This window comes from Clytia hemisphaerica, unplaced genomic scaffold, assembly GCF_902728285.1.
Source record: "Clytia hemisphaerica strain Z4C2 unplaced genomic scaffold, Clytia hemisphaerica genome assembly, whole genome shotgun sequence".
Lineage (NCBI taxonomy): Eukaryota > Metazoa > Cnidaria > Hydrozoa > Leptothecata > Clytiidae > Clytia > Clytia hemisphaerica.
Window position 1 is genome coordinate 66970 of NW_027103316.1, and position 21050 is coordinate 88019.

The 21050-nt window shown below is 34.7% G+C and overlaps 2 protein-coding genes across 2 annotated transcripts; both read right to left on the reverse strand.

Annotated features, from left to right (window-relative positions):
• Nucleotides 1-1061: 1061 nt before the first annotated feature.
• Nucleotides 1062-12587, reverse strand: LOC136813827 (guanylate cyclase soluble subunit beta-1-like). The gene is made up of 9 exons (XM_067070316.1): nucleotides 12477-12587; nucleotides 12064-12137; nucleotides 11421-11518; nucleotides 9223-10457; nucleotides 4878-5018; nucleotides 4130-4284; nucleotides 3157-3467; nucleotides 2501-2691; nucleotides 1062-1975 (listed from the first exon to the last, which is right to left on the reverse strand). Exons 1-9 carry the CDS (start codon nucleotides 12477-12479, stop codon nucleotides 1700-1702), a joined length of 2484 nt encoding a protein of 827 aa, XP_066926417.1. The 5' UTR covers nucleotides 12480-12587; the 3' UTR covers nucleotides 1062-1699.
• A 1415-nt stretch (nucleotides 12588-14002) lies between these two features.
• On the reverse strand, nucleotides 14003-15401 carry LOC136813837 (intraflagellar transport protein 57 homolog). Its single transcript, XM_067070328.1, has one exon. It carries the CDS (start codon nucleotides 15361-15363, stop codon nucleotides 14143-14145), a length of 1221 nt encoding a protein of 406 aa, XP_066926429.1. The 5' UTR covers nucleotides 15364-15401; the 3' UTR covers nucleotides 14003-14142.
• Nucleotides 15402-21050: the final 5649 nt, after the last annotated feature.

Here is a 21050-nt window from a genome sequence, read left to right on the forward strand (position 1 = left end):
AAACTCCGTAATGAAGACCCGGGGAAGGTTATACGCTAAAAGGCAATGGCGTACAGGCGGTACGGGAATTTAGCTTAACCCTTTTCTCTTGTACGTGTTAGTAGTAAGTATCATAAATTATGAAAATAGAAACATTAGTCAATCCAAGGATTTCGATAATACTCAAAGATTTTATATCATCGAAATTGTTGGTCGATCTTAAAGGTTTTGTTTTTAAATAAGTGGATATCGTTTACTTACTCACCAATTCTTATTTACAAGCTTTTCAACATTGATTCGACAAGAATGTGGAGCAAGAACAAGATCAGAACGAGAGAAAGAAAAATAATTTTCTGTTTACTTAGCACGAAATCGAATACAATATAACAATAGGAAACAACAGCCTGATATAAGACATGGGTCTGATATGAAACGGGAACACTTATGTAAAACTAAACCTTTAAGTGAGTCCCTTTTCTTACAAAGTTTAAAAAGTATAAAGCCCCTTCATTCGCAAATCTTAATTTAACGTATGGTCTATTTTTTACGAATCTTACACAGGGAAAAAATTTTCGATTTCCAAGGTTGGAAATTAAATATTTTTGGGTTGGAAATTTTTGGTTTTATAATTGAAGGTTGGAAATTTGAGCGATTTACCTTAAGCTGATTTGGAAAACGTAAATTACCCATAGGTTTTGTAGGATAAACCAATGCCCTTGAAAAATCAAGTGAAAAAAAATCATGTAGAAATGACAATCTTCCAAGGCTGGTTGGAAAACATGACTTTTTGGGTGGGAAATTTTTATTTTCCAAACAGTTTGGGAATTGAAAACAAGGTCAAAAATCGATGTGATAAAATACACATTTTTGTAAATTTGATACCTCGGGTTGAAAAACTAGACTTTTTGGGTCGGAAATTTGTGTTTCTCCCAAACAGTTTGGAAAACGTTAAAAATCCATGTGGAAATTACATTTTTGTGAAAACGAAACTCTTTCTTGGAAAACTAGACTTTTTGGGTTGGAAATTTGTGTTTCTCTCAAACAGTTTGGAAAACGTTAAAAATCCATGTGGATATTACATTTTTAATTTTGTGAAATTGAAGACTCTTCCTTGGAAAAATAGACTTTTTGGGTTGGAAAATTGTGTTTCTCCAAACAGTTTGGAAAACGTTAAAAATCGAAGTGAGTTCGCATAGTGAAGCACATAGGGTACTTGTGTCATAGTTTCAAATGGTGCCCTGCTGAGCTATGTGAGTGATCTAAGATCAACCACGTATCTGTGCGAATAATAACGAGATATTGACCAGGAGCTATCGAGCCTAGGCTAGCGAGTGACTGTTCACTAAAAACAAAAGCCTTGTTTAAGATCTCTTTTTCCACATCTCTGTCATCACTTTTGGATTTTGGCTTTTTTCCAACTGAATTTAAAAAAAATCCAACCTTGTTAAATTTGGATTTTGGCTTTTTTCAACCTGAATTTTTGAAAATTCAAAGCCATGGAAAATGCAAAATTTCCAACCTTGGAGAATGTCCCACATTTCCAGGTTGGATTTTCCATTGGATTTTATCTTTTTTCCAACTAAGAAAACTTGAAATTTCCAACCTTGGAAAACGAAAAATTTTTCCTGTGTTAGCTACACACTCCTGTCATTCTGCAAGAATAGTAACCCATCTTTAAGATTCATTTCGCAAGTGAACAGGGATGGATCTTCTCACCATTTCAGTCATGCGTCAAAGAGTTATTGACAGCTTTCAAAATGCCAGTCACATCCCAACGTCTGTTCATAGATGGACTCACTGACAAAGGTAAATCGTCAATCTCTAGAACAGCCAATGCAGTTGTCGTTTCATCACAACTTGCTTTGGGCGTTTGACCACTGATATCTTGGAGAGATTCTAATTTACCGGTACCGAAAATAGATGAAGAGCTACCTGGAGTGGTATCGTGTGTTTCACTGCTACTATTGCTACTCACCGTCTCCACTTCGTTCAAAACCTGTTTTTATAAATAAACAAAGTGACTTGTAAGTCTTGCATGGTTGCAAAATGCAATGTAGGGTTTTCCTGGTAGGAAAATTTGCTAAATATTTAAAACTTCAGCTATTTAACTAAGTAAACATTATGTTTAACTTGTCTCAAAATTTATCTTTAATTGGGCTCTTCCAGAAAATGTTCGTACATAGGGGTGGAGGGGGTAGTGAGAAATCTGCAAAATCTGCCCTGTCCGGGGTAAACTTGCTCTGTTTGAGGGTAATTTTGAATGTCCAAGAGGTCAACTGATGCTTATCCGGAGGGGGGGAGTAAATTGCCAAAAAATGTTATATCCTTATATCCTCTCTATATTTTTTTCTGGAAAAGTGTTTTTTAAAGGGTATCCACCTGGTTTGTGAGGAAAACTCTGGTACAGGCTAGCAATCATTTTAAGCTTTACATACACTCGATCTAAATAGATTGGTTTGCTTTAGATTATCATACTCTACGTGGACAGACAGGTTTTTTGCTAGGTTTAACAAGTACAAACCTCAAAAGCAAGATTGGATCGCATTCTTCTGAGAGGTGCTTTACGAACAGAATGAGGTGACTTGATGCTGCTTTCTTCATCTTCAGTATGTAGGTAAGAACCAGCTCTCAAGGGAGACGTCGAGAGTGTGGAATTACATCTTGAACGGCCCGCCCTCGGTGTAGCGTAGCGACTGTGATGTGTGCTTTGGCCTGAGGGGGTAAAGAGAGTGATACTTAGTTTTAGCCAATATTATTGCTTATATTAAAGACCTTCTTTGGGTCATATTTGACTGAAAATATATCTTTCAGTTAAAACCTAAAACATGATTAATGGGACAGTGTAAAGAATCTGTTCAGTTTTCTAATAAATGAAAAGGCGTTTATTTGTCAGTAGTTGTAATTAGTCACCTTTTCACAATCTCCTAATTATCTCCTAATATACCTTTTCAACAGTAGTCGCACGGTCAGGCTTGTGCCACTTTATTATTTAATTATCCTCCTAAACTCGATCCAATCCTTTTTTGACACATTTTTCTATTGTCTATAGGTGCGAAAAAAAGACTGAGACAGTTTTAGTGAGATAAAGCGAACAAAAAAATGCCTGCGCGGCAATTGGCGGCTACGATCGAAAAGATGTATTATGAAAAGAGATGAAAGAAGACTAGACATTCTTACCTGGAGTAGTAAATCGACTTGCGTGTTGGGACGTGTTCCGACTTCTGCGCATGCCCCCACCTGATCCTGCGCGACTTCGATTCAAAGTAAAGCCTCCACCGACTGCAGAATTGGTTAGCAGACCATCAGTATTGGGAATTGAACCATAAGTAGACATCATACTATCAGCAGTGAACGAGTAAGCAGGATCTCTGGATTTCTCAGCGCGTCTCAAAATGTAAGTCGTCATCGGTTCAGCTTTGCCCTTCATTTTGACTTGCCCTCTTTTTTCGAAATGAAAATGCTCAAAACTGTTACTTTCTTCCAGCAATCTAAATGAAGATTAAATTCGTTAAGATAATCATACCTTATTGGGGAAAGGAAAGTCGGACTAAAAGTTCGTCGGAGAAAAATCTGGTCACTTGAAGACATTATACATTCTGACATTAATTTTAAATTAGTCATTTTTTCTGGGGGATACGTTATGAAAAGTCGGGTTAAAGTTTCGTCGGGTAAATGAAAGTCGTGGAAATTTCCTTTGGGGAAAGATTTTGTCTCCCCGTCAAAATTTTGGACTCTTTCCCCCGAGTTTTTCCTTAATAAGCTGATATGAATGGTAACATTTATTATATGAGTAAATGGATCGATTCTAAAGAATAGAGTGAAATTCATCTTTGTAACTTATCCTGGACAAGTTAGTAATGCTGATATCCTAGGTACACGTTTTTTTTAAGAGCAAACTATATAAAAATTTAAGTCTTCGATGGGCAAGATATTAAGAACAAGTTAAGAACAATTTAAGGCTTTGCGGACCCTTAAACAGCTATTTTCTTATAAAAATGGGAAAAAAATGCTCACAAAATGGTGAAAATAAGAACATGTTAAGAATATTTTTAGGCTTAAAACTCAAAAAGTTAAGAGCATTCAAAAGTTTCAAAAAATTTTGGATGTTCTTATAAAAAAGAATGTGTATTTAATAACTTGAATAATGTACCTGTAAGTATACTCAGTGACATTGATTCGGCCAGGGATTCCAGTGCTTTGCGTTCGACTGGTCAAATTGACAGCATTGCCAAAGACACAATAACGTGGCATCTTTTGACCAATAACACCTGCAACAACTTCTCCAGAGTGGATTCCAAATGTCAACTGGAAAGGGTAAGAAGACTGAAGACTTAAATCATCAACTTGATTGATGAAACAGCAGGGGGTTATAGGATTTTTGACATTTATCAATTTTCTTCGCAGCTTCTTTTGCGTGAATGTCTTTTTTTAGATCAAATAAGGTTTAAAATTGGGATATAAATTATAAACTGAAGATCTTCGCTCAAGGAAACTCTACGCTAAATTAAATATATACATATTCTCTGTAAATCAGGACAAATGATGGCGTATACAATATCTTGGTCCGTATACTCGATCAGGCTTCCAAATACTTTGGCATGGATTGATTAAAATCGCATTAAGTTAGTAAACCAAACCAATTCACATATGCAAGCTCAAGTTGTCAATGAAAAAAAGAAACAAAGACTACAGACTGGAGTTTTTGCATAACAAAGCTGAAATATCTTGCAATCAAATTCATGCGGGGTAGAAACACACCCCTGTATCAGTGACAATGTCAGATCTGCCCCAGTCATTCTTTTTGTAAAAATGGCCCATTGCCACCCCGGTGAATTTGAAAACTTCACAAGGTCACTGAAACAGCTTCAAGGGGGAAAGGAAGGATAGATATACCTTACCATAATTTTCTTTCCTTTGATGGTGACTTCTTTTGCAGCATCTTGCATATCAAGAGCCAAAGTGCACATGACATACGCATGGTTAGATACACGCTCAGGTAAACCACTAGCCGTCATATACGTATCACCCACTGTCTCTACCTGAAAAATAAAGCGTTCGTTTTCGTTACAGAGATTGAACGATTGTGCGTTTCGCGGCGTATCGGTATCGGTCATCCAGAATACACATTTGACGTAAATGGATGATTATAAATAACAAACAAATCTCTCAGCTTGCGACGTCATTTTTATGTCCATCTCAAACACATTTTGGGGATGTACATTGACTGAGTACATAAATTGTGTTGTACAGAACGAATAACGAATAACGAATGTGACCTTGATTTTAACACAATCATTAACATTATTAAAAACAGTGGAATCTCCTTAACTCGGACCTCGATTAATCGAATGTCTCTTTAACTTGTAAACATGTCTCACTCGAAATTTCTATAACTCGATCAGACTCCCGATCCCCGGGCCGGCGTGTTCGAGTTATGGGAGCTGTCGATCGTAGTCAAAAATAAAAGGGGTAAATGTGACATTTCGAACTAGTATCCATTTGTGGCTGTGTAGGTTGGGTTTTTGAGGTTACCCTTAGGTGATTGATTTAAGAGCCACCCGCTAAGGCCAAACAATCTTTTAAAGAAAACACGGAATTTTGAGGTTGCTCCAAACTAAGGCTATAGTCAAAAACTCAATGTTGGATTTTTGAGGTTCCAAAATCGAGGTTACCTTTTCTAAACTCAATATCTTTACTATTACAGGGCAGATTATGATAAAATTTCATATCTAGATAGCCAAAAGGTCAAATTTTCATTTTTTGTTTGTTCAATGAGGTTACCTTCCTAGGAATGTTGTGAAAATGAGGTTACCAAAATGAGATGACTTGTAAAGTCAGGTGAATGACTTGTTAAGTCAGGTTAGATATTATTTTTTATCATTTTGACTGGAAATAAAATAATGTGACCTGTTAACATCTTTCCTCACATGAAAAGATAAAGTTATAAGTCAATTATGTTGAGTTTTTGAGGTTACTTTGACGCTATTTATGTTGTATGTTGTAGCAAGATGAACTCCATCTTGCTATGATGTTCATGACGTAAAACAATAGTATCTAGATTAGTGTCATATCCTTTGCTAGTTATTGGCAAAGCTTTCTCTTCTCAAAGGAATAGTCTGAGACTTTGAAAAATGTAGGTGTTATGAGGTTACTGCACTTCCAATTGAAAGTAAAAGACTTTACTATTTACATTTGGCGAAGAAAGTAAACCTTTTTATATCATTGAAACATTGAACATTGAGATTCTAAATGAAGTATATAGACCTGATTTTTGTATTGTTGTAGGGTTTTTGAGGTTACTGTTTTTTAAGCACTTAAGATGTGTGGTTAGGAGGAGTATAAGACAAACAGGGGTGCACAGGGAATGTTTCTTCTTTTTTTTGGTTTTACATCATGTTTCTAGCACCCAATTATTTTAGAGTAACCCAGAGTAACCTCGATTTGGCAACATTTTGTCTTATAATCGTTATGTTATATTTTGATCAATAATTAGGAAAGGTACTATATTGTTCCCATATGCAATCATAACAAAATTCTAATAGGTGTATGATGATAATGCAAAGGTTTATTGCTCCGGCCTAGGAGCCTTAAATTCTCTCTCGTCCGACGACGACGACGCTCAAGACATTTTTTGTTTGTTTATCTAATCCGATGATCTATTCCGATTTAATAAAAACGGATTACCTGATTCAAATAACACTGTGATTTGATTGGCCGAAAGTATTTAAGAAAAAGATGGCTGCCGAAAGTGGACTAGTTGACTGTGTAGCAAATACTGGCAAATCTCAGTGAAAAATTGATCATTTTCATCATTATTCATGATGTTTTGAACATGATTTATGAGAAGTTTGATGCATACTGGCTCTCTAACAATGTGGAAAGACTTTGGAGAAATTTTGGCCATGAATCGTCAGCTGATCGAGTGCTTAAAAAATCTTGCATATGGCTATAACCATAAAAAAATTCTGTTGGTAACTTGACAATGAAACTTTCAAACACACATCCATTGGAATTTAAAAGAGAATACTAAAATTACTACATTACAGTGAAAATTTGAAAACGATCTGAGTAGTTTTTGTGGTGTTATGTTTATGGCTGAAAATGATCCTGTTTTGTATTCATCATTATTATTGTTGACTGGCGACCGTTCCTTTTGATTCTTCAAACCCGACACATATTTTTTACAAACATATCACTATGAGAATTCAATAAAGGATACTAAAACACAATTCCTGTGTAAATTTGAACAAGAATGGAGAAATTTTCACAGTTTTATGGCTGAAAATGATCGTTTTTGGACTTTTTGTCGTAATTTCATCGCGGCTGGCGACCGTTCCTTTTGATTTTTCAAACCCGACACAGATTTTTTACAAACATATCGCTATGAGAATTCAGTAAAGGATACTAAAACACAATTCCTTTGAAAATTAGAACAAGATTGGAGAAATTTTCGCAGTGTTATGGCTGAAAATGATCGTTTTTGGACTTTGTTGTAATTTCATCGCGGCTTGCGACCGTTCCTTTTGATTTTTCAAACCCGACATAGATTTTTTACAAACATATCGCTATGAGAATTCAGTAAAGGATACGAAAACACAATTCCTTTTTAAATTTGAACAAGATTGGAGAAATTTTTGGAGTGTTATGGCTGAAATGATTGTTTTTGGACTTTGTCGTAATTTCATCCCGGCTTGCGACCGTTCCTTTTGATTTTTCAAACCCGACACAGATTTTTTACAAACATATCACTATGATAATTCAGTAAAGTATACTAAAACACAATTCCTGTGTAAATTTGAACAAGATCGGAGAAATTTTCACAGTGTTATAACTGAATATTATTTTTTGGACTTTGTCATACTTTAATCGTAGAAATTTTAGCGAGACTTATTTTAGCGTATATTTAAATAGTTAAATTTTTAAAAGCGAGATTTATTTTAGCAAAAATAGGGAGAACTCGCTAAAACGCTAAAATTAGTCTCCTAAAATTTCTACGAATAAAGTAATTTCATTGGCTGGGGCGACCATTCCTTTTGAAGATTTTTCAAACAGGAAAAAGGTTTTTTCCAAATATACCACTATTTATAACATACACACTAATGTACCATTTTATTTGGTTTATCCTACTCTTCCAAGTATTATCCCAACAGAAAAAATAATGCTTAGCTCAAAGCCGTGGCCTCTAATTTAGGCTATTTTTCTCCCCAACATTTTATCCGGACCAATCAAATCAACGGCGCATCATGGCTTCGCTATTGGCAAGTTTAGAAAAAAATTAATTTACAGTATAAGAACTTGGAAATATTCACTTCTAAATGTTTTTCTCCTTTAGCTCCAATCTTGAACTTTTTAGTTGAGGATAAGTGGGCGGGGGATGGGCTTGGTTATTTAAGCAAGAAAGTGCATGTGTAATCACTTAGAAGAGCTAAACTTCCAGCTGGTTTATTTATTCGTTAAGATTATTTCTCATACTTGCTCTGCAATAGATTTATTGCTTTGCTTTCTGATCTGTTCTGATTAGTAGTTTGTGGGCAACGTTCGAACACAACTAACTCAACAAGCTCATCTTTCACATCTTTTAATCTCTAAAGCCGGAGCTTCCAGCGCAGCTGGTTTATTTGATTTTTCACAAGGTAACCTCAAAATTCCAACAAGATAACGATTCTAACTATTGAATAATAATGCATAACACATTTTGGGCTTATATTTATTCAAAAAGCTAACAAATTTGATTAATTTTTCATAGATAAAGTTGGTTTTATGAATGAATAGCTGGCAAATTTGTTTAAAAAGTAACCTCAAATATCCAACATTCTGGTGAATATTTCGCCCACATTTTTTGATATGTTGTTGATTGAGGTTTTGAGAGTTGTGTTACAAAATTCTAAGTTTCTACAACAATCCCTAAGAAAACTATCATGAATAAAAGGAAGGGGTGTAGAAATGTTGGTAACCTCAATTTTCCAACATTTTTCAAACATTTAAAAACAGAAAACGCAATAGTAACCTCATGGAAACAACATATCTGAATTTCAATGTTTCCTTTACACCGATGAGGTAATTATTGTATTTTTCAAAAAAAAATGATTTTTTTCGAAAATAGAAATGTCACACTATTTTTGACTATGATCTGTCCTGTACCAAGATTTTTAAAGAGTAAAGTTCAAAAGACATGATAAGGAAAATGAACAAACAAAGATCTATCCAGCTGAATAAACTAAAATAAAGTTATAAAACAATTACCTTGTAGGCGAACCCTTCCAAGAAAGTGACAAAAACATCGAATTTTGTGTACAAGTCATTCAACATGCTTACGATCTCATGAGATTCCATGCCTTGACACAAATCCGCAAATTTGTTGATACCACTAAACATCAAAGTCACACAGTCAAACCTCTCTGCTGGTACTGCTTTCATTTCACACAAGCTAGCTGCGATAGAGTTTGGGAGCACTGATTCCAGCAACCGATTATAGAGATGCATTTCTGATTCCAGTTCACTGTGAATTTTAGTTAAATGGTCACTGACAACACGTAATTGTTGAGTTAATTCCAATTCTTTTTGTATGTTTTCAGAGAGAAGGACTAAATCACGCGTTGCATCATGGATAGGAATGTCACTCAAACAAAGACCTTTATTGCGCATGTCAGCAATATTGGAAACACTTGGTGAGCACATGAACAGCATCGCATCCCGATCATCGATATAAATCATTTCACCTTTTAAACGAATGTTAGAACGGCGTGGTAGACTTCCTGTTTGGTGAGCTTGTTGGAGGACTAGGGAGGGTTTGACTACGTCATCCAATGACGTCATCACAAAAGTGTTGTTTAATCGCGAATAAATGGCTTCAAATGTGAAATCGATTTGTGGTCTTGAAAGCGTGAAGAATTTCGCGACTGGAGGAGTCTTAAAGTTGTTGATATCTTTTAAGATACGGCGTAAAGTTGTTCCGATTTGTAAGAGCTCCATATCACGATTGAAGATCATATGGAAAGGAAAAATCTTACAGAATTCGAGCGGTGACACCTTCGGTTCGTTGGCGTGCGGGATGAGATCACGTGACAGTTCCATGACTTTAGGGAACATGCGATCGCTATCATCAGGGTCATTTGCCGTGATCAAAAACGTGTTCGTGTCTTGATTAGCATCAAAGAAAATCTGCACTGTCACGCTCAAGTCGAATAATTTTTTAGCAGCTTGCTCGATAATCCCTTTGGTAATAAACTCCAAATCCTCTCGATCACTATAATACTGTAACGTGATACAACGTCTGAATGAGTCCTCTTTGACGCGAAAAGTTGGGATTTTGAGACCAGCATATTGTAAGGATAGATAGTCGTGTAAAGAATCAACATTGGAAAGGAAATCGTATAAATTTCGACCAAGTTTACCGAGCAGGTCACCGTGACTGGTACCTAGACAATGTTCAAAATAACAAGTTCCAAAGTCTGCTTGCAAAACTTCAGGTTCGATATCTGAAAACAAGAGAAAGGGATGAAAATGGGGTGTCACAGTGATGAAGAGGTAGAGGAATGGGGAGAATTGAAGTTGAGATCTGGATCGTTGTGAATAGAAGCATTTGGTTAATAATATCTAGTCTTTTCAGTGAATTTTTAATTGTCATAAACAGTGCTAAGATTTGCCCAATTTTGTCTAAATTTACCGAATTCGCCAAAATTAGTTCCCGCCAAAATAAGTTCTATTAAGAAATATCATTTCGAATTTAGGCCAATTCCCCCATGGGATGGTATACAAAAGAAGAAATCATATATCGGACGGAGGATCGAGACAAAAATACCATTAGATGCTAGAAATTTCCAACATGTTTCGGCCAGGGCCGTTTTCAAGGTATATTTCTAGCTAAAAAAATTCAGTTTTTTTAACAAAAAAAAAAAAATTTTTTGACGTCAAATAAACGCTTTTTTGTGACGTATATTTATGAGCCGTCTGTAAGTGATCTGGAAAAAATGGACGTGTAAACACAGACTTAAGGCGCTATCAAATTGAGTTCTTGGTTTAAACCCTTGGGTTTTAAGGTTTTTAGTTTGTTGATCCAAAAGTTCTCTCGTGATAGAATGGTGTTTTTCAGCTGGCTTTCATTTCCTTCGATATTTCTTAGCTGTTCAATGTTCTCTCGTGATAGAATGGTGTTTTTCAGCTGGCTTTCATTGAACAGCTAAGAAATATCGAAGGAAATGAAAGCCAGCTGAAAAACACCATTCTATCACGAGAGAACTTTTGGATCAACAAACTAAAAACCTTAAAACCCAAGGGTTTAAACCAAGAACTCAATTTGATAGCGCCTTAAGTCTGTGTTCAAAAGAAGAAATCAGATGCACAGCGTCAACAATTTGGACATGATATACCTTTTATAAAAGAATAATACCTTTAATAGAAGAAATAGAAAGAGGAAACAGAAAATAATAGTAGAAGCTCACCAAGGACATCAGCAGCAGCATCAATCAATTCATGAATCATGTTATCATCATAAACAATCTTCTCATCAAAACTCTCCTCGAACACACCAGCTTCCAACCTGAAGTGAAGAAGAAATGAAAAATTTGCTTTTTAAAACATTCTTTTGATTAAATGATAAAGCAGACGCGCACCTTTTGCTGACAAAGCAGAATTAGAAAACAAAATCCAAATTTGTGCTCTTGCGGCGTGGGGAGAATAGTTTAGGTATAAACTTATCGCCAACAAAAATCATAAAAGAGAAATAAGTTTATACCTAAACTATGGGGAGAACTGCGTCATAATCTTCCTTCGCTCTGAGTGTGAAACTTATTCTCTCCCGAATAGACCTTTTCATAAACCTCGTTTTCAAAATATTGCTGTGATTCCCAGAATAGTTAATTAGAAGTTTACTCTATTCAAAAAGTAACTCTCGAAGACTCAAGGAATTTAATCAGTGGTAATGGTTTCAAAACGAGGCAGTTGTTGCAATCCAAAAGAATTCAGGAAAAGTCCTATAAAGTCGTTCTTTCTTTTTTTTAATTTGCGGTACAATAAAGGATCGACATAACATGAATTCGAAATAAGTATAATTTGAATTAGAAAGAAACTGAAAAAGGCCGTTACCGTATAATTTCCCACTTATCTTCGCCATACTGCAGAGTGATGAACTTCTCAAACGCGTGGTTAAAAAAACCATACTGAAATCACAAAGGAGAGAAAATTAAACGAAGCCTGCGTTCTCTGTTTTTGGGGAAAAGGTCATGATACTAAACTGATCGGTCATTTAAAAACACAGGGTAACATTTGTTGGTCAGCTTGAAAAAACAAGGTACAGTAGCGAGTTTTCTAACTCGATCCTCTCCTTAACTCTCACAAGTTTTCTCGTTCCTTCAGTTACCAATGCGTTATAAATTGATTTCCATAATTCGAACAAATTTGTGTTCAAGTTAAAGAGACTCCTATAATAATTCATACATTATTTGCCTGTGGAAAAAAGTAATAGAAAGTGAAAGTGTTTTTTTGAATTATGATCTTACCATATTTTTTTGGTTTGAAGTACTTCTTGTCTGTTCACATAACCATCCTCTTAAAAGTAATATAAACAAAACAAACACTCCAAACTTGATTAGTATTATTATTTTGTTAGGTTAGTAGTTATTGATAAGTTCAAACTGTAAAATAGAAGAAAATAAAACGGATAATATATTTCATCGCATGCAAATTTTCTAATGAATGGAAGATAAAGCCTTTGTCTTTGTCCTGAATACAGTCTCTTTCTTCACAATTATTCATAATTTCAAGAGAATCTGCTAAATAGATTATACAAGCTTTCAATCAAAATATGAAAAAACGAGACAACCCGTCAAAATAATATAAACCTGGAAAATTATTCAAAAATTTTTGTCAATGACCAAAAAAAAAAGAATTCTCAATTGATGAGCGAAACATATCATAAAATGTGACAGCTCTCTTTTTTCATATAATGATAATACTTTTTGCCAAAATAAATAAAAACGGTGAGCAGGCAGGATAAAGTTTCTTTATGATAAAACCAACTACAAACTTTATTGTTGACACTTGTTGTCAGCTTAGATTAAACAGAACGCATTGATTGATTGAATCACAACCAGTCATTAAGGGGCAAAAAGTTACAAGAAATATAAATATAATGAATTTTAAAAAATCGTATTATATTTTGAACTGTAGGCAAAGGTTAGGTTATCACTTTTCAATGTCGTTGAAATACGAAGACAATCTTTCAATTGATGAAATGATTGGCCTGCTGTTGTACAATCTTTTCTAGTGGTTATTGACAACTCTCGCTCAGTTTTTTTATAAGAACAAACTATATAAGAACATAAGGCTCTGATGGCAAAAGTGTCAAAGTTAAGGACATTTTAAGACTTTGCAGACCTTAAAGCACCCGATTTCAAAGGAAAATATCACAAAAATATTCAACAAATGGCGAAAATATGAAAATGTTTAAGAACATTTTTAGGCTTAAAACTCAAAAAGTTAAGAATATCCCAAGGCTTCAAATATTTTGGATGTTCTTATAAAAAAATCGTGCAGTAGAATTGATAAAAGGATGCAAAACGATTTGTTGAAAGGTCAAATAAAAAGGGGGAAAATCTATAGTTTAAGACGAGAAGGGTTATGACATAGTAGACTAAGCAAACATGTAGGGTCAGTATAATCTCTTTCCAAACATGATTGTTATACAGTTTTTAGAAGGTTATGCAAAACTTACTAATTTAGATTGTTTATGATATTGATTCCATTAAAAGGTCACATTTCAAAGAATCATGGCTGCTCTCTACTAAAAATTTCTTTAACAATGTAAAAAGGATAACTGATGACTCCAAAACTTTCGTTCTTTGACGAAACTCTGAGACAAAAATATAGTCTTCGTCGAGCTGCTAAAAAGTTCCGTTCATTAAAAAAAAGATATCCTAATCTGAATTGTCAGGCCTAACTTTTTAAACATAGGTCTAAAGTTATACAGAGTATCTTATCATTGGCTATTGGTTATTGGTTATTATAATAAACTGACAAGTCTTGGTTCCAAATCCAAGCAAATAAAAATCTTTTGGAGTAATCATTATATTAACATAAAATTTTACAACTTATTGTACATGCCATATTTTTAAAAAGAAAAAAAAGATAAAAATCATTTTTGAAAAAAAAAATCCTTTTCTAACTTTATAATTCAGATGTTTTTGCTGATTTAATTCTATTGACTTTGTCTTCCAATCCAAGTTTTTCTCGAACTTTCCCTTGAAGCAAAGCATGCTCCAAGACACCGACTTCCAAATCCATCTCTATACACTCTTGTTTGAGTTTTGAGAGCGCTTGCTTGATTCTTACCAAGGGGCCAGCATCCGTCATATTGGTTCCTCTCTCATCCATCTGTATTTTCACTTGCTCAAGCTCATCTGTGATTTGTGACAACTGTTGTGTCAACTCTGTAACACCGCCACTGCTTTGGTTATATTTTTCCTTCAATACAGCCAAATTATCTTGCTTTGAGCGGAAATCTTGGATTTTACCTTCCAACTGGTTGTTGATATATTTTTCACGGCTTGCTACTTTTTCCAGAGTCTTACTAATCTCCTGATGTAACTTATCAAGTTGAGTTTGAGTCTCTTGCAATGTTTGTGAAATACCAGTACTATACTGCTGCATCTGCTCGTAATGGTTCCTCCAATCTTTATTATCAGCACGAATATGAACTTTCAGTAAGGGTAAAACACGTTCAATTTCCAATTTCCATTCATTTGCATCAACATTAGATTCCAACATGGATTCTGGTTTCGTACCAAAATCATTGGCAAAATTTTGTTGTTTCATACCAGAGAGATCAAGATAGGCTTCTTCTTCATCAGCTTCTTCTTCAATTTCTTCAGCCAGTTCGTCGTTTAATTTATCCATGGTCAACTCTGCGTCATCTTCCACAATATTCTCCTCAGCTTCCTCTTCTTCCATATATTCCGGCCTCTTCCATGAAAACATTTGAGACTTCAAAGCCTCGCAACACAATTTATTCACCAAGTAAATCACTTGCTCTCCATGACCAGATTTCAATTTTGCTGGTGGGAAATCAACTGTTATACCTAGAGATCTGGATTGGTCTAGAATTTCTGATATGGTAGCATTTGGGTCGTCATATTCTTGGGGTCGATCAAAAGATTTCGAGCATTGGTTTAACAGCCAAGCTACAATATTTGTAAAAGCAAAAAATTGTTCTCCTGGGTTCGTAGGTACAGCAAAATAATGTCTTGAAAATGCTTTGAAGCCCCAACCTCTGCAGAATTCTTTTTCATAGCCTAAAAGTTTAAGTTTATCAAGAAGTTCTTCCATCAAAATAAATGTGTTCATGAAGGAGCTTCCAACCACTTCTCCTCCCCCATCTTCATCCGCCATTATTATTTTCTTCTCTAAAATTATCAAAAGCAATTTATTATTTATAATTAAGGTTTAACAATAATTCAGTGGTCTTTTTAAACCTAGTGCACAAAGCTTCTTAATAGTCAATATTTATCTGGAGTAATTATAATAGTTCAGAAAATTGAAAATGGCAAAGAAAAGATCTTCTTTCAAATTTTATAGAAGCATGATTGCACAGAACATGATTTTCAACTTTCGAGAGTCCATTTGCCTAGGTGTGCATTAACTCTTGTTTTGCTTGCCATTGTGCCATTTTTCAACTAGTATTTCAATTCTAAAAAAATATCTACTGTTGAAAAGTATAATTTAGCACTACAATCTTTGAGAAAAATAATTCAAAATGGAAATGAAAAAGGAGAAGAAAAACAACTTTTTCCTTTGATGCTAGAAACTTCTTTATTGGTAAAGAGGTACCATCTTTTAGAGGCAGATAGGTACTGTCAAGTTCAATACGCTAACTTCTAATCCTAGAAAATGTAACTTTTTTTTTTGTGTGTTTTTATGAAGCTTTATTACAGTTACTATCAATGCTGAAAATGAGTGAAATTTACATTGATGACTTAAAATACATAATGATGCAGGATGGTGTCATATCATCTTACATATTTTTCAATTCAAATTAGGCTGGGAATCCAAGCGTTAAACTTTTTCCACAGTCTAGCTTATGATATTTTGCTGCTTGTTTGTTTTTTGACGCAGGTAACTCACCTGCAGGGAGATTTTTCCCTGCAATGCAATATTCAGTCTGATTGGCCAGATTTTGTGCGAACTATTTAGCAGTACTTTTGCGCGCATTTTTATAATTTCGATGCGCGCACATAACTTATGGAAAAAGTTGTCTCTGCAAAAAAAGGAAAACAAATGAAAATGAAAACATAGATTCATTTAGAAACAAAATGGCTGTTGACTGGAACTCATGTGGCTGATGTTTTGATGTTTTTTTTAGTTGTTTTGAAAGTCTTTAGGGCTTGTGAAAGACTTTTTATGGTAAGTTGATTATGTGTGTTTGCCTGGGTTTCCAAAGTTCAGGAAATCTGTCAACAAGGGTTCACACACAGACTGTTTATAACATTCTGTGTCAGACTAATTTACCTGCACCATGCTCTATAAACAACTTTGCGAGGTGAGGTATTTTTTGTTTTTTTCTAATATTATGAGCATGCATTCCCAGGCTAAATTCAAATTATCAATTACTAACATGTGTTTAAATTCTAATATGGCTAAACAATGAGTTTGGAAGTTTTTTTAGGTGTGTAACAGTGTGTAAACTTTTGCAAGAAGAAAAGTTTTGTAAGGGCCAAAAATTGCAGTATTCAAAATACAGGGACAAATCTTTTTTAGCAAGCATAAACTTTTGCAAATCAAAAATTGAAAATTTACACACAAAAAACTGGCTTAGAAGGACAAATGTGAGTCTCCAAGCGATAAGTATATAAAAATCTTCCAGATTTATACTGGCAAAACTATTGGCATCTTGCTGGTAACACTCTTGTTGAGTAATCCATCAATTACAGCAGGAAATAATCCGGTAGACAGTTTACTGGCAACATTTGTGTAATTGAGGGAATTACTTGACTGTCCAAGCTTGAAAAATGTCTAGTTTAAACCAGAAGGTACTAATTGAACGTTCGATTGTGATCGAATAATCAATAATGACCGATATAATAATCGAAGGTGATCACTAACCACCTATCTATTTTATCGATACGATTTTTATAATACTCACTTGTCTCCAAATTATGGCATTTTCTTCAACATTTTCGATTTGTTCTATCAGTTTGATTATTTTTTGATTATTTTTGATCATATTGAATCAGCCCTCGAATTTCAGGTCGGCATTCGACAGTGCCGACCTAAAAGCCGACCAAAGAGTGCGTATAGTCGGCAGTTCATTGCCGACCATATTCATTGATTCTCTCGGCAGCCGACCATAAGTTATCTTTTAGGTCAGCAAATTTTATTCCTCGTTTTGTTATTTTATTATTCTTTTATCCGGTAACTGTAAAATGAAAGTCTCTAATAAGAACCATATCGCACTCAAATAAAAAAACAAACATTGCCGTAGCCTTTAAACAACTTTGCCGACCTAAAATATAGCTCAGATTGGCATTGCCGACCTAAAAACAAGCTTAGGTCGGCAAAATTTTGCCGGCCTTCGGCCGGATTTGGACGGCACTTACGTGCCGACTTACTTTTACTTGAATTTCGAGGGCTGTTGAATAACTTTGATTGTCAGTATAGACTAAAACTCCTATATCAAGATTATGTGATTTGCAGTGCGCGCTGATTTTACTTTTGTTTTCAATGATTTCATTATTGATTTCAAGCCAACATCTTAGCAATCAGGTGCTCGCCCATAGTTACAGGGGTTTGTGCAAAAACCCAAACATAGAACATTTTCCAAATCCCCCATTTGAATTAAAGCAATAAAAACTTTCTCATGTTTCACTCTTCTTTCAAAATGAAAATATCTAAGAAGATTTTAAGTTCTTCTTTTACTGTCAACTGCTCTAACTTGGACTATCTGACAAAACAATTTGGCCACCATTTCACCGAACCTCCAAAGTCATTTGATTTGAGTTAATGAAGGGCGTATTGAAGAAATACACAATTTCTCTTTCGCACTGAGTAGGCTTTTAAATCGAAATATGAAAAAAATCAGTAGTGGAACACACGCGAATGTCTGGAACGAATAAGACCAAATTAGTGGCAAAACGATGGAGTGTTTGACGTCACTAACGCGGCAAGTTACACACTCGTAATTTCTTAATCCCATCGGGCGATAGGCAGTTAGGCGGCGGGCGTTCTCTAATTCTCCAATTGGCGTCCAGTCATTTTGAATAAAAACAAAAAAGTTAAAAAGGACCCACTATCAGTGAAAATTATCGTGACATGTTATGACAGAAAGTATGATCGATGATCGATAAACTTGGTGGAGTTATCAAAACAAATTTTTTGTCAAAGCGATTTAACAGTAAGTAAAAATACAGGCCAGATATTAACAGTCCCATGTTTCGACCAATCATCCCAAGTTAGAGCAGTTGACGGTATTCAATGATTTTTATGATACTTTATTAACTCTTCTGAGAATTAAAGATGAAAAATAGTCTATAAATTCTTAGGATCACAGTGGAGGGAAACTTGCATAGCCATCAAATGACTGACCAAGCAAAGCAGCAAAATTTCAAAACAAACGAACGACGCAGCTCCGCTTGCAGCTCTTCTACTCTACCATTTTATTTTGATTCAATTTTGTATTTTAATGACCAGCCAGGTTATTCATTTGGAGGTATGTATGTTAGCCGGGCAAAATTATTTTAAAGGGAACCAGAGACCACCTTGATTTCAAAAGGATATTGTGCATAAAGTAGAGATTGTCATTGAATGATTTTAATTTCAGAGGATGCACAATAAAAAATGCTGAAAAATGAGAGCTCATACAAGTCTGTAGCACAAGCGAAACTAAAGTTATGGCATTTTAAAACTCAAAAACTGCCCATTTTTTCCATGAAACAGAGTGTCACCCAAAAATTTGCATTGTTATAAAGTGGTTAATAAATTGACACTGACTAATGATTATGCTATCAAAGTCATGATTTTAGCCATAGCAACGATAACACTTTGAGAAAATCAAAAAGATTTTTGGTAACACTCAACCAATTTTTTAAATTTATCATGAATGCGGTACACATGATATGAAACAGAATCTGCTGTAAAAATCTTATTCAACTTTAGAACCCTATATAGGGTCAATGGAAAGGTTTTCAAGATGGATCAAATGCTTAGATTTTGATACAAAGTTACTAGTCAGAAAGTCTGCCGTATACTATCTTCGCTTTCTGATTTGAATGATGGCGCTGCCATTTCTCTATTTTTTCCACCATCAGATTATCAAAGGCAAAAAATAGTTGAGCTCCAGACCCTGGACTACAAAGTTACTGTATCAGCTTAAAAAATGTTTGAGGTGATATGGTTAAGTGAAAATTTCATAATTTTTATTTCAGTAAAGTAAGATAATTTTCTGTCATTCCGTAACCAAAAATGATTTCTCAATTAAAAACCAGTCTTCCCCCAATAGCAATTAATTTATGCCTGGTTTGAAAGTACTCAGTAAGAGGTAGAAACTTGCCAAATATTTTACTCTAAAAATGTTTCCTTAAAACTTTACAGCATTTTTAATTTTTCCGTCATTCCGTAACCAAGATTTTTGGAAAATAAAATCCTCAACCGTTCAATCCAGGGAAGGCCAATCATGCTGTAAATGAGTTTTCTTGATCAATTGTTGGCCTATGTTGGATTTTGAATAACTAAAACTGCAGCATTCATTGTATTTTTTGTGATATGGCTGTGGCCGTTTTTTAGGCTAAAAAGCTTTAATTTCAAGGCTTTTTAGCCTGAAAAATGGCAAAATCAAGTTTCGGAAGTGCTGTAGCTCTAAACAACTGCAAATGAGTTTAAGATACTATGAAAAATGATACATATAAATTTGAAAATGTTTACTGAAAAAAGATTTTCAGCTCCCAGATGAACTTTTTGGTTCCCTTTAAAATAATTTTGCCCAGCCTCCACTGATGCAAGTTACCCAATCTCACGGTAAAAGAGGTGTTTTGAAGGGTGAGATTTTAGACCACAGCGCTGAAAAGAAGGGCAGTGTGAAATGCAATCTTATTGGTGGAAATCAAATAAACAGTCTGCGAGGACAAGGAGCGCCACAAAGCAATCGGTAGAAGAGATTACTTTCGTTTTTGTTGCAAATTTTGATGTGATAGGGAGAGTACAATTTAGTGATTAATTGATAACTTTGGTATGTATTTGTTTACTGTATGTTTGATTTTTTATTTCGAAGACCAGCCTACAGCTATGTAAAATAACAAGACGCATGTCGATATTAGACGATTCTACGGGAGTTTCTAATGCTGATATAGGAGTTTAAGTCTAGACTGATTGTATCTAATATTGCTCCTGGCAGCAGCATGGCAGAATCTGAAATCGAGTTTATCTAGACCAATCAAAATGCGCGATTCACATGACACCAAAACCACTTTTGTTTTCTCCAACCAATCAAAATGCACGATACGAATTAATACTTAAAACGCACACAAAATGGCGTGGTAATTACTGAAGGTCATTCTTATGCCTTGCACTTATTTTTGTGCTTTGGTTTGAGGTCAGTGTTTCTGGTTTTTCTACAAATCAATGGTTATTGTGAAGTTATAATAGAAATTAATCAATGACAATCGACGTGGTCGTTTCATTACTTCAATAATTATCGATTACTTCGATAATCAAAGTTATTGATTAGTACCATCTGGTTTAAAAAACCAAACTCCGGAGCCAAACTTGAGGCTTTTAATTCCCACCCCTCAAAAGAAGTTTTGCCAAACAAAAACACAAGAAAATGCTACATACAAGAAGTTTGAACAAATTTGATAAAAAGAAAACCCACAAACACAGCACTAAACTTGTGATATTTATCCTGATTTAACTAACTTTATCCAAGACCAACTGTCTTGTTAAAAAAATGTATTAAATCACAGTTCATGGCAACAGTAACTTACAAGATGAATTGTGGTTGTTGTCAGCTAAAACTAAGCTTTCTCTTCAAAACTTTGAAGATTTCACAAAATTCAAAATTTAGTTTGGACAATCGAGACCAAGCGTAA

What these genes read in the sequence shown, in the direction of transcription:
- LOC136813827 (XM_067070316.1), bottom strand. An exon ending in TGGAAGGGTTCGCCTACAAG is followed by an intron (nt 5,019 to 9,222) that starts GTAATTGTTTTA and finishes TTTATTTTTCAG; the next exon opens with GTAGAGACAGTGGGTGATAC. An exon ending in AAGTCGATTTACTACTCCAG is followed by an intron (nt 2,692 to 3,156) that starts GTAAGAATGTCT and finishes TTACCCCCTCAG; the next exon opens with GCCAAAGCACACATCACAGT.
- LOC136813837 (XM_067070328.1), bottom strand. Translation starts at nt 15,363, where the DNA reads ATGGCGGATGAAGATGGGGGAGGAGAAGTGGTTGGAAGCTCCTTCATG.